Source organism: Rattus norvegicus, chromosome 5 (genome assembly GCF_021556685.1).
Source record: "Rattus norvegicus strain SHRSP/BbbUtx chromosome 5, alternate assembly SHRSP_T2T, whole genome shotgun sequence".
Classification (NCBI taxonomy): Eukaryota; Metazoa; Chordata; class Mammalia; order Rodentia; family Muridae; genus Rattus; species Rattus norvegicus.
Genome location: NC_141538.1, coordinates 166,510,346 through 166,522,861, shown reverse-complemented (window position 1 = coordinate 166,522,861; position 12,516 = coordinate 166,510,346). Strand labels below are relative to the sequence as shown.

At 54.1% G+C, this 12,516-nt stretch overlaps 1 protein-coding gene across 4 annotated transcripts in view; it reads left to right on the top strand.

The window, feature by feature from the left end:
* The window catches only part of H6pd (hexose-6-phosphate dehydrogenase (glucose 1-dehydrogenase)), a 35,571-nt gene extending 24,946 nt beyond the window's left edge, over positions 1-10,625 (top strand). For 3 of the 4 annotated variants that reach the window (XM_087548525.1, XM_087548523.1, XM_087548524.1), the window contains 2 exons: positions 1,711-1,980; positions 3,004-10,625. In XM_087548525.1, coding sequence (XP_087404651.1) covers positions 1,711-1,980; positions 3,004-4,367 — 1,634 coding nt within the window. In that variant the 3' untranslated portion in view covers positions 4,368-10,625. 4 annotated transcript variants of the gene reach the window in all.
* Positions 10,626-12,516: the final 1,891 nt, after the last annotated feature.

Sequence of the window (12,516 nt, the reverse complement as noted above, 5' to 3'; positions counted from 1 at the left end):
TGTGCTGTCTGTTGTATGAAAGTGGCAATGCCTTAGGCAGCCGGTACACAACAGCTTTGTCTCCACCTTGGGCCTCGGGTGCAGACAGGAGTGCATCCTGAAGCAGGCTGGAGAAGACAGGCCTGCAGTATTTGAGGCCAGAGCTCCTAGGTCCTCGGGGTGCACAGGAATTAGTTAGCTGCACGGCAGCACACACAGCAAAGCATCTGGTAAGTGACTGGTCTTTGTGCCATGCTGTCAGGTTGGCTGTGTGAGCGAGGTGGTGACTGGACTAGGTGTTTGCAAGTTGGGACATCCAAGCCTGTGACCGGAGGTAGGGGTACATCTGAATCCTGTGCTTTGATGCCTGTGTCTGTGTTGAAGTCGGGGATAATCAGAGCTTGAATGTTTTAATCCTGGCCCTGGTCACATGACGCCTTTCCAGATAGAACAGGGGTAAGCAGATACTTGCCAGGCCAGACCTTCGCGGTACAGGAGTGGCCTATGTCTGGTGCTTGGTGGTGCCACAGGTCACTGGTGGCAAGCTTTGGGCTTGGTGTTCCTAGGCACAGCCCTCACTGTCACACTGGCCCACCTGCCAGCCGTCCCCGCCTGGATGTGCTCAACACTTGTAACACATGCCTGGTTTCACACATGCATGGTGTCCTTTCAGCCATGTGTCTCCTGCCCTGTGCTCCGATCTCTGAGTGTCACTGATGGCTGCACTGCTACTCTGGACCCGTTTTAGCATCTGCCTCTGCTCCCTCGTTTCTTTTCACCGTCTTCTCTTCCGTTGGCAAGTCTAGTCAGCTGAAAAGACTCGAGCTCCTCAGTCACTGCTCTAGCAGGAACCTGGCCACCCCTGCCACCTCTTCCTGCCTACAGCCTCACCACACAGCAGGCCAAGGTCTTGCTCTCACTGTGACACGGGCCTGCTCCTCTGTGGGCATCCAGGGGCTCCCCTTAGAGCCCGGGCACTGTACCTTAACCTCATTCCACGGGAGCCAGCTCCCTTCAGCCCACAGGATGCCAGCTCCCCTTAGACCACATGATACCAGCTCCCTTCCAGCATCTCCTCTTGCTTCCCTGTCCAGTCCCAGCAGGCCCTGTCTCTCCTACCCCAGGGCTGTGCACTTGAGGGTCTCTTCATCTGAATTGCCTTGGTCTCAGAGGAGCCTTGCATGACCCTCTCACCCATCTCACAGATTCCTCTGTCCCCTTTCCTCTTTCTCCCCTCCCCATTTTGTTGTACCTTAACTGACTGCACTGGGTCATGGGGTGGTGCTTTTAGCTCTGTTCAGTGGTAGGACATACAAACCAGTCAATGAAGTAGCCCTCATTAGGAGGTGGCTGTCTGAGCCAGCACCCGGTCCTCTCCAGGCCGTCCTACCCGCTTCTCACCTTGATCAGGTTGCTTCCCCTGCTAGCCAGTGCTCAGGGAGAGCGGGGCAAGGATGCTGGCCAAGATCCAGAGATGTTTCTGCCCAGCCCCGAGACTAGAACCTTCCCAAGCACATTCCTGTACAGGCCCAGCGGGATGATCCCTTCTTAGAATAGTTGTTGATAAAGGGCGGTTGCCCCAACTGTCCCCTTTCCCGTCTCCTGTTGAGGCTTGCTATGGGACACACCTTGTCATGGGTTCTTTGGACGAAGGAATGAGGATACCAGGACAATGATGGGGTAGCGTCTCACCGACCTCGGGGACCCTCTGACAGCCCTCCTGTCACTCAGGTCGGGCCAGTTTCTACGAGGAGTATGGCGTCATCCGAGACACGCTGCAGAACCACCTGACTGAGATCCTCACGCTGGTGGCCATGGAACTGCCCCAAAACATCAGCAGCTCAGCCGCCGTGCTCCAGCACAAGCTCCAGGCCTTCCAGGCCCTGCGGGGGCTGCAGAAGAGCAACGCCATCCTGGGCCAGTACCAGGCCTATAGTGGGCAGGTGCGCCAAGAGCTGCAGAAGCCAGACGGTTTCCAGAGCCTGACGCCAACCTTCGCAGGTAGGCACCAGAGCCGGCATCTGCGGGGCCACCGCCAGCTGGAGGCAGCTGTTCTGCCAAGTGCCCTTTGAAGGGCGGTAGCCGGGGCTCCAAGGAATCTTTTCAGAGCATGGTGATCACCACCCCCTGGGCCTGCTGCCAGCTTCAAGCTGCAGGTCACCCACCTCAGCCTCCGTTCAGTCCCGGAAGATCTCCTGTGGGGCTCGGATAGGTGCCACCTTAGTGGGCTGCGCTTCTCACTTCCGTAATGAGATGCAGAGTTCTACCCTGCCACAGCCAAGGAATGTTCCTGTGGACAGATAACATGTTGGCCACTGGATGTCTGCTAGGGCTACTTGGGAGGCCCTAGGAGGCTTAGCAGAGACAGGTCAACGCCTAGCAGGCAGAGACCGTGGCCTTGAGACGGCCCCTGCATTTAGAGCCCATTTGATGTGGCAGACAGTGTAGGTGCCTCACCTTAGTCGTCTGCACACACCCACAGGTCAAGTGCCATCATTGTCCTTGTAGGTGAGGGCTCCCAGGAGAGTGAAAAGGCTCGACTTTGTGTGTAGCATGGCCGTGCCTGGCTCCTATGACCGTGGCCTGCTCACACGTGCACACGTTCCGTTACTCCCACCCCTCGGACCCTTTCATCCCCTCCCCATCCACCTGGCCTTCACTCAGGCTTGCCCTAGTTTTGTCGTCCTGGGGGCTTCACACCAAGGGAACTGCCCTTCCTCAGGACGCTTCCCTTACTCGCCAAGGCCCAGCACGCCTCCCACCCTTCTGCCCCACCAGAGGATTTCCCATGGCAGGCACCAAGCTTAGTTAGACCGGAGGGACCAGGTCTCCGAGGGACCTCAGAGTGCCGGTGTTCTGACTGGAGAATTAGCCCCGCAAGCTGTGTCCAGCCCTGCCTGAGACGAGGCAGCCGGAGGCTGAAGGCGAAGCAATGAAGAGGCTCCGAGGGGCTCCCAGGGCAGGGTGGGCTGCGTAGCCCACTCTCAGGCTGTGATGTCACTGTCTGCTTTTCCCCCACCTCAGGTGTCCTTGTCCACATCGACAACCTGCGCTGGGAGGGCGTCCCTTTCATCCTGATGTCTGGCAAGGCCTTGGACGAGAGAGTGGGCTATGTTCGGATCTTGTTTAAGAATCGGGCGTACTGCACCCAGGGCGAGAGACACTGGGTGCCGGAACGGAGCCGGTGCCTGCCCCAGCAGATTGTCTTCTACATTGGACACGGTGAGCTGGGCCACCCTGCCATCCTGGTCAGCAAGAACCTGTTCAAGCCCTCTCTACCCGCTCAGAGCTGGAAGGGGGTGCAGGACCAGCCTGGGCTCCACCTCTTTGGCCGCCCACTGTCCGATTACTATGCCTATAGGCCCGTGCGGGAGCAAGATGCCTACTCCACGCTCCTGTCCCACATCTTCCACTGCCGCAAGGAGTCCTTCATCACCACAGAGAACCTCTTGGCCTCCTGGGTCTTCTGGACCCCGTTGCTGGACAGCCTGTCCTTTGAAGTCCCACGCCTGTACCCAGGAGGCGCGGAGAACGACCATCTGCTAGACTTCGAGTTTAGCGGGGGTCAGCTGACCTTCTCCCAGCAGCAGCTAGAGGTGCTGATGCCAGAACTAGGGTCAGTGCCAAAGCCCAGCGACTTCCAGGTCCTTAGGGCCCAGTATAGAAAGAGCCCACTGATTACTGCCTGGCCAGAGGAGCTGATCTCCAAGCTGGCCAATGACATCGAAGCCGCTGCAGTGCAGGCGGTAAGGCGCTTCGGCAAGTTCCACCTGGCACTGTCAGGGGGTTCGAGCCCCATAGCGCTCTTCCAGCAGCTGGCCACGGGGCATTACAGCTTCCCCTGGGCCCACACGCACCTCTGGCTGGTCGATGAGCGTTGTGTCCCTCTGTCAGATCCAGACTCCAACTTCCAGGGTCTGCAGGCTCATCTGCTGCAGCACGTCAGGGTGCCCTACTACAATATCCACCCCATGCCGGTGCACCTGCACCAGCGGCTCTGTGCTGAGGAGGACCAGGGGGCTCAGACCTATGCCAGCGAGATCTCAGCCCTGGTGGCCAACAGCAGCTTTGACCTGGTGCTGCTAGGCATGGGCACCGATGGGCACACGGCTTCTCTGTTCCCACAGTCACCCAGGGGGCTGGATGGTGACCAGTTGGTGGTGCTCACGGAGAGCCCATTCAGGCCACACCAACGCATGAGCCTCAGCCTGCCCCTCATCAACCGGGCCAAGAAGGTAGCTGTCCTGGTCATGGGAAGGACAAAACGTGAGATCACCACGCTGGTGAGCCGCGTGGGCCATGAGCCCAAGAAGTGGCCCATCTCGGGTGTGGTGCCTCTTTCTGGACAGCTGGTTTGGTACATGGACTATGAGGCCTTCCTGGGATGACCAGAGTCATCCTGGTCTTAGTCACTCTCAGCCGCCCAGTGTGCCTCAGCTGTGCGGAGCCTGGTACCAGGGTCAGGCCCCAGAGAAGGGACGACAAAACTGTGATAGCTTCCTGGACCCACTGGTGCCTGGGATTACGGTGTCTGTACGTGGAAACGAGGTAGAGCCCAGGCCTCAAAACCCAGGCAGGAGAGAGGCTAAGGCCTCTAGGTGTCCCACACCAGTATCTACAACACACAGTAAGACTGGGAAAAGGCTCCATGCTAAAGAACCAAAGAGGCCTGCCAAGACTGGCCCAGGATCTTTGAACTGGTTTCTGTGGGAAGAGGGGCCAGCATGGGTGAGGAGGGGGGTACAGAGACTCCTGGTGAAGGTCTTGCTCTGAGCCAGGCCGGAAGAGTAGACACGATCCTGAGATTGCACCGAGCTCCCTGCCTCTTCTGATATCCGTTCATCCCTCTGTGCATCTGGCTGAGGTCTGGCCCTTCTCTAGGCAGCTTCTATCTGCTCTGGGCAGACATTCACTGCCCTCTGTGTTCCCCTTGACCCCTCAGCCTCTCCCTCTCTACAGACACTCCCATGTCAAAGGTCCCCCGGAATCTAGAGACCAGGGCTCCCTTTTCCCACCGAGAACTGTCCTGCCATCTCTGGGCTGTCAGGCATCTCTGGTCTATAGGCAGGATGGCTCTGTCTGCTTCTGGGTCGGGGGTGACTCCAGCTCACTGCCTCTTTCTAGGACTTACGTGGCCAATTCCCAGCACCGGGGCAGGCTGCTGCTAGCTCTCTTCACACTACCTCTCGGGGGCTTTAAGCCTGGCAGCTGACCCCCCCTGCCAGGTTCTCCACCTTTCTTACTCGCTAATCTGGTGCTGCTGGGGACACTATAGGCAGCTCCTAATGTCAGCCTCCTCCGGGGCTTCGGGATTTTTATTTTTCAACAGAAAGCCAACAATACAAAGCAATCGTCTGAGGGCACACAGTTTTCCTTTCGGGCTCCTGCTTAGTCGTGGCCCCCTCCTCACAGTTACCTGTGTGTCAGTCACAGAGTCTCAGTGTCTTCCAGAATTTTCCCAGAGAGGGGTTTCCCTGTGGTGAGGAGCATCAGGAAATCTTGTTTCTCTACTTTTAATTGATTGCACTTTCTCCCAGGCAGCGGAAAAACATTCTTGCTTTCACTAGAGATGCGTGCAGTGTGTGGCCTGAGCTGGCCCTCTGTGGGAAAGGTACTCGTTAAAATTCGGCTTACTCTGGCCTCCTGTGACCCAGACTGACAGAAAAGAGGAACGCCCTGGGGTCCTTTCCTGGCCTGCTTTGGTCAGGCTTGGACGCAGGTAGCTGCAGGTGCAATTACACCTTTGGCCACGTGGGGGAGCCCACGTGCCACCACTCACATTCCACCCAGGAGGCGGGTTTAGTGCCAAACGTCTTTTCTTTGGGTTTATTTTTCGCTCTCTGCCTCTCTGGCTTCTTGGCCCAGTGCGTTTTCCTCTGTTCTTTACGGACTCAGCCTTCTGCAGTTGCAACATCAGAGAGGAAAGGGTCTTGCATGCCTTAGCAGAGAGGGCGCACAGGCTCTGTGTCACCATTCTGAATAACGGTGAGTCATTGCCCAGCCCCAGCCTAGAATGTCCTGTTCTTACCCAGAAGAATGACTCGCCTCTGTCTGTGGGGAGTCTGCCCAGGGGAGGCCAGTGTGGGGAAATACCAAAGATCTCCTTTCCGGAAGCAAGCACTAATAAAATCGCATTGGAAAGGTTGCCGGGGGACATTGTCCGTGTTCTTTGGCATGCACCTGTGCGTGCCTTTCCCCCTTCTGCCCCGGGTGAGGAAGGAGTGATGCTCAGAGCCAGGACCATGGAGGATGCTGCTCTTCAGACCTGGATCATCATCCCCGGGAAGCAGTGTGCTTTATGCCACCAATCAGTCACATCTGTGTATAAATCTGAGTCTTGAGTCTCAGGAAGGATTTCTCGGCCTTAAGAGCTTTTTTTTTTAAATTTTTTTTCATTTAAAAATTGTTGCTTGCAAACCATTTACATTGAGTTCCTAAACACCGTGGAGAACACAGCCTCCTGCCTGTCTGAAAGTGGGGGGTCTCAGGCTGGTAAGAGTGGACAAGGTGTCCAGGTCCCTGAGGGAATGGGGACATGTGATCACTTTGTGTCTGGGACACAGCCTTCCCTCCCTGAAGGCACTTCCGGGCTCCCCCAGGGAAGTGAGGCCCCTGCAGCTTGGGCTTAGCTCTGGCCTTGCAGGCCCTCACCCTGGGCTGGCTCCGCCCCCTGGTGGGATCTGCGAACTGCACCCCTGCTCACTCTCTTGTTGAAGCCGTGGAAGCAAAAGCCTGTACCGTGCCTGGTGGCTCTTGTGGGTCCTGTGGACAGCCCAGTGTGCCGCACGGTGTGACTTCAGTGACCCAAGATTTGAAACCGGAAAAATGTCCAGTGGCTGCCCGAATCTATGTTAGATTCTAGAGCCCAAGCCCAGCACCCTGTAGAGCCCGGTCTTTTCCAGGGGGACCCGTGAGGGCCTCCGAATGGGTGAGTCAGGTTCCCTGGGTAGGCCTATGATTCCACCACAGGAAGGACGCAGAGGCATGCGTGTGAATGGCAGAAGTTGTCTTCCTTGGGACGACACACCAGAGAGCATCTACAAGCTTGTGAGGGCTTCTGCATGAGAGTTGCGGGCTGGATTCTGATTTTTTTTTTTTAATTCTTTTTTTCGGAGCTGGGGACCGAACCCAGGGCCTTGCGTTTGCTAGGCAAGCGCTCTACCACTGAGCTAAATCTCTAACCCCTGGATTCTGATTTCTTATCATGGACAAATGTTCCCGCTAACTGCACCTTAGGTGGCCCCATCTTGTTAATTCCTTGCTTTTTTATGATTTACTATTATTCTGCAGAAAATACTCTTTTCTCACCTTTGCACCCCAAATTAGTGGAATCAGAGCTGCCTGCCACTTGGACTGAAATCTTAGACCTCTCCCTCGGGTACCTTCTTGATGGGGCTTGATCTCCCCAGTCTTCTTTTGCTGACCGTTTTCCTTCTTCCTCTGACTCTGACAGAGAGCCAGGGGTGTGCCGTGTAAAAGGGAATGGAGAAGCTTCCAGAAAAACATAATGGGGCTACTTCTTAGAATTTAGTTTTCAGGAACTGTTTTTGGATTTCTGTCTCCTGCAGAGTGTGTGCGGCCCCTCGGAGTGGATCTGCAGCTGCATTTTTCTCTAAAACAGCTGGGGCCCCTGCAGGCCTTGGTTCATGAGTAGAAAACCCACCTGTGGGGACTGAGCCACAGGTGCTGAAAGGAGGGCACCTGGGTTGGCAGAAGTGGTCAGCACCTGCCTGCCCTGGGAATGACTGTCCAGAGGAACGAACCAGCTGCTGTCCCCAGGTGTCATGGGCTGCACAGGTCACGAGACTGCTGGCTGAACTGGAGAAAACAGGTCCGTCTGCCTTCTCTCTTCTTCCCCAGCTCCCCATTCTCCGGGAGCAGGTTCTGCACCAACATCTCAGCCCCCAAGGTCGTGCTGTGGCCCCGGACCTTGGTATTGAAAGCCGTGCTCGTGGCTTGGTTTGGCAGCTCAGCCAGTGGGGGAAGATGGCGCTCAGGGGTTAGTCAGAACCCAACCTGAGCCAGCAGTCAGTTAGGTGGCTCTGCACTGCTCTGTCTGGGCCCCGTTTTAACTGCAGTAGTTGGGGGAGCCCAGTTGAAGATGAGTTTCGTTCCTGACGGGGCCCAGCCTAAGTGTACCTGGAGCCCATCAGCAGCTACCAACCGGTAGCTTAGCTGTGCAGTCTGCCGGTGCAGGACATTCAGTTGGCTGCATGTGTGCCCTTTGTGTCATGTGGGCTTTCTAGAAAGAAAGCTTCCCTGCCTCTGCTTGTCCCACTCTGGAGCAGAACTGGTCTCCAGGTATCAGAGGATTCCATGCAAGGATTTGGCCCCTGGAAGGAGCATGTTCCTGGAAGATGCTTGGGGCAGATGTCTTCCAGGAACACCGAACCCTGCCTTCTGCAAACTCCTCACACCCACTGTAGGCTCTCACACCTAGAGGTGGGTGTGAGGAACCCCAAGGATCTTAGCTCCTAGCTGAGCAAGGTGTCAGTTCACCACTTCTGTCACCAGCACCAGACATCCTGCCAAGGGACCTGAAGATGCTTCCCTGTGATCTAGCAAGCCACGCGGACGGTGGTGGCTTGGGTGTTTTGTAACTCCAGCCGATCAAGATTGGGAGTGTGTTTATTCGCAGGTCCCAGAGGGTGTCCAATGTCTGTGTGTGACCATGGACAGGACCTCAGATTAATGACACTGGTATTCATTCTTTGACCTCAAGGGTGAATTTGTTAAAGCCCTGTGTTGCTTCGATGGCTTGTTTTAAACGAGGTCTATGTCTCTTTTCTGTGCCTTTCTGCTGAGTGGCAATACTTGTATTTGCCAGATGCTGGTGAGACTATGTGAGCAGCTGGCAGTTTGCACTGAGAGTGTGGATGCACATAGACACCATGTGTGTCAGGGTGCAGGTGCACATAGACACCACGTGTGTCAGGGTGGTCCTTGGCTAGGCCTCACAGAGGTCTAGATGGGCTGGTTATTGTTGCATTTTATAAAGAGAAGCCAGGGATATGTTTGGTGGAGGGGTGGTGTGGGGAAAGGGGGCGCCACTGCAGGCCCGCGCTGAGGCATCCCTCCCCCTGAGGTACCAGCCACAGGACAGTATTATGGAATTGAGTTTATTTAGGGAATGGGGAGAGTCGATGAGGGAGTAGAGAGGGAGAAAGGCAGAGGGGGGGGGGAAGAGGGGAGGCCGGCCATGAGCACATGGGAGGGGAGTGGGGAAAGAAGGGGAAGAGAGTAAGGGAGCAAGAGAGTGAGGAGGGAGCAGCAGCCCCTTTTTATGGCGAGTCAGGCACGCCTGGCTGTTGCCAGGCAACTGTGGGGCGGAGCCTAGACGAAATGTCAACAGTTGAGATGCATCATGGGAATGTAGCTCAACTGGTAAAAGTGCATCCCTAACGTGCACAAAGCCCCGGGTTGCATTCCCAGTGCCACATAAACTGCGAATGGTGGCACACACCTGTAACCCTAGCACTTGGAAATATAAGGCTATCCTTGGCTACATAGCGATAACAAGCCAACCTAAGATAATTGAGACCCTAGTTTTTAAAAAAAGAAAAAAGCACCGTGAGTAGAAAAGGTAAGGGCCTGGTTAGTTGGGCGTGAGAACACCCACGCTGTTTCTCTCTTCTCTCGTGGTCTGGCACCGCTGGCTCTTCCTGGGTGTGTCCACTTGGGAGAGCGGGCTAAATGGACTCCAGTAGTCAGCAGGGCTGCTTCTGCCCCGCCATGCCTGAGTGAGGAGCCTGCTTCCCAGAAACTCCTCAGTCTCTGTGACACACTAGAGAAAAACAAAGGAGGAAGGATTTATTTTAGCCCATGATTCATTTTAGCCCAAGGTCACTTGTCTGTGTTGTTTGTGGGCCGGAATCAAGGCCGAAAGTCAGGGCAGGAGCATGGTGACCCGGAAGTGGGATAAAATAGGCAGGGAAGGAGCAAGGGACAAAACTTCAGAAGCCTTGCTGGCAGGGACCTGCTTTCTCCAATGAAGGCTGACCACCTCCGTCACCTCTGAGAACACTCACATTATGAAACCAGCAAGGAATTAGTGTGGCAGTGACGTCAGGATGCAGTCAGTGCTCCAGAGCCAACCAGCTGGCAACCCAGCCCCTGCGCAGGAGGCCGCGGACAGACTTCCAACCATCACAGAGGGTCAAGCCGGAACTGCGGAGAGGCTGGGTCAGGGTGATGAGCTGGGTGTCCTTACCTTCTGTCCACAGCCTGGACTTGGGAGCCTAGGCTTTCGTCAGGTGGGGATGGCAGCAGATAATGGCTCAGGAGCAAGAACGTGGGCTTTTTGTTTGTTTTCTGTTTTGTTTTTGTTTTTTTGGTTGTTTGGGACAGGGTTTCTCTGTGTAGCCCTGGCTTTCCTGGAACTTACTCTGCAGACCAGCATGACCTTGAAACGGCCTCTGCCTGCGGAGTACGGGATTAAAGGTGTGCACCACCGCTGTATGGCTAAAACGTGGGGTACCCTGCCCAGGGAAGTCTCCCCTGATCTTATGGAGCTGTCCCAGGGAATGAAATATGTTCAGAACAAGTGCCTTTTAAAGCTTTCTGAGACCCTTTGTGGTTTTTCTCTGTTATGTATGTCAAATATAACATCTATTTTTTTAAGCAATAAAGTTGTTTACTTGCCAAAATCCAAGTTCCTTCCTTTGGAGTGAAGTGGCTTTTGAGTGTGGCTAGTGTGGTCAGGGGAGGGGACATGGAGCAAAAAGAACCTGCTGGGGGTTGGGGATTTAGCTCAGTGGTAGAGCGCTTGCCTAGTAAGCGCAAGGCCCTGGGTTCGGTCCCCAGCTCCGGAAAAAAAAAAAAAGAGCCTGCTGGTTTGTACCTGTCAACTTGACACAGGCTAATGTCCCCTGGGAGGAGGGTGGTCCTCTTCTGCCCTCTAGGGCACCTATATACACACACACACACACACTCACAGAGGCACATACACACAGAGGCGCACACATACAGCACACACTCGCACACACAGGCACAAACATTCACACACAGGCACATACATTCATACACAGGTACATACACACAGGCATACACAGAGGCACACACACATACAGGCACACACACAGGCGCACACACACACACAGGTACACACATAGGCACACACATTCATATAGACACACACTCATAGGCACACAGGCACACACACACACTCACAGGTACACATACACACACTCACGCATAGGCACACACATAGGCACAGGCATGTTCATATACATTTTTAAAATTGTTATTCTTTTGGAATGCAGAAATGTTACTCAGAACTGTTGAATTTACATATCCACCAGGAAAAGCAACCACGATAGACTCGAAACAAACAAAAAATCCCTCTCATGACTCGTGTGTGCTTGGCTTATATTTCATCCCTCCTCATCACCAATATTTCCTCCATCTCCTTTTATAGCTTTAGACTATGTCTGTATTGGCGCCTGCTACCATTTACCTGCACACAGAGCAGGCTACACTCAGAATATGATGGCGACCGTGTGTTCCAGGTTTTCTTTTCTGTCTTAGGGGCACCTTGGGTAGTAACATACTTTCTGGGTCCATCTGACCCCCATAAATCTCACAACTTCATTTAAAGAACAAATCTTTGGAATAGTATTCCGGCGTGTAAACATACCACACTACCCACTCATCTGTTGGTGGGCATCTAAGTCGATTCCCTTTCCTTGCTCTCGTGAAGAGAGTAACAGTAAACATGAGCTTGCAAACATTTTTGTGGAGGAGTGTGGAGGAGAGCTTTGAAATGCCTGGGTCGGGCTGGGGATTTAGCTCAGTGGTAGAGCGCTTGCCTAGGAAGCGCAAGGCCCTGGGTTCGGTCCCCAGCTCCAGAAAAAAAAAAAAAAAAAAAAAAGAAAGAAATGCCCGGGTCTGGATCACAGGCAGTTCCGCATTTAACTTGTTGGGGAGCCTCCAAACTGATTTCCATAATGGGTACATTAATTTGTTCTCCAGCAGTGAGTAAAATTCCCCCCCCCAACATTTTAACTTGTTGGGGAGCCTCCAACTGATTTCCATAATGGGTACATTAATTTGTTCTCCAGCAGTGAGTAAAATCCCCCCCCCAACATTTTCAACGTTTGGTGTCAGATTTCTCTTTTTAAAATAGACTTCAATAGGGTATCTCCCTCACACCACCCCTCCCCCCCATACGCATGACATGTTTTTGCCTCCATTGTCAAAAATTAGGATCCCCTGCCTTTGGGACTTTATATTTGCATCTTCAAGTCTGTTCAGTGTCCTGACACAGCCAGCCATGCTCTTTTCTCTGTGAGTTTGAGGTTAGCCTGATCTCTATAGTAAGTTCCAGGATAGCCAGGGCTACGTACAGGGACCCTGTCTCAAAGCAAACAGGCAGCTAATGTTGGCAGAGTCTTGGTGAGTATCGCATTGAGTATCTGCAGAGGTCTCTGCAGCCTGCACTGCCAGGAGTGACAGTCCTCGGGAAGTAAAAGGACCGTCCAATTTAATGCCACTAAATAGCCAGTGTTGGTTCAAATTCAGGAATCTGACCCTATGTAG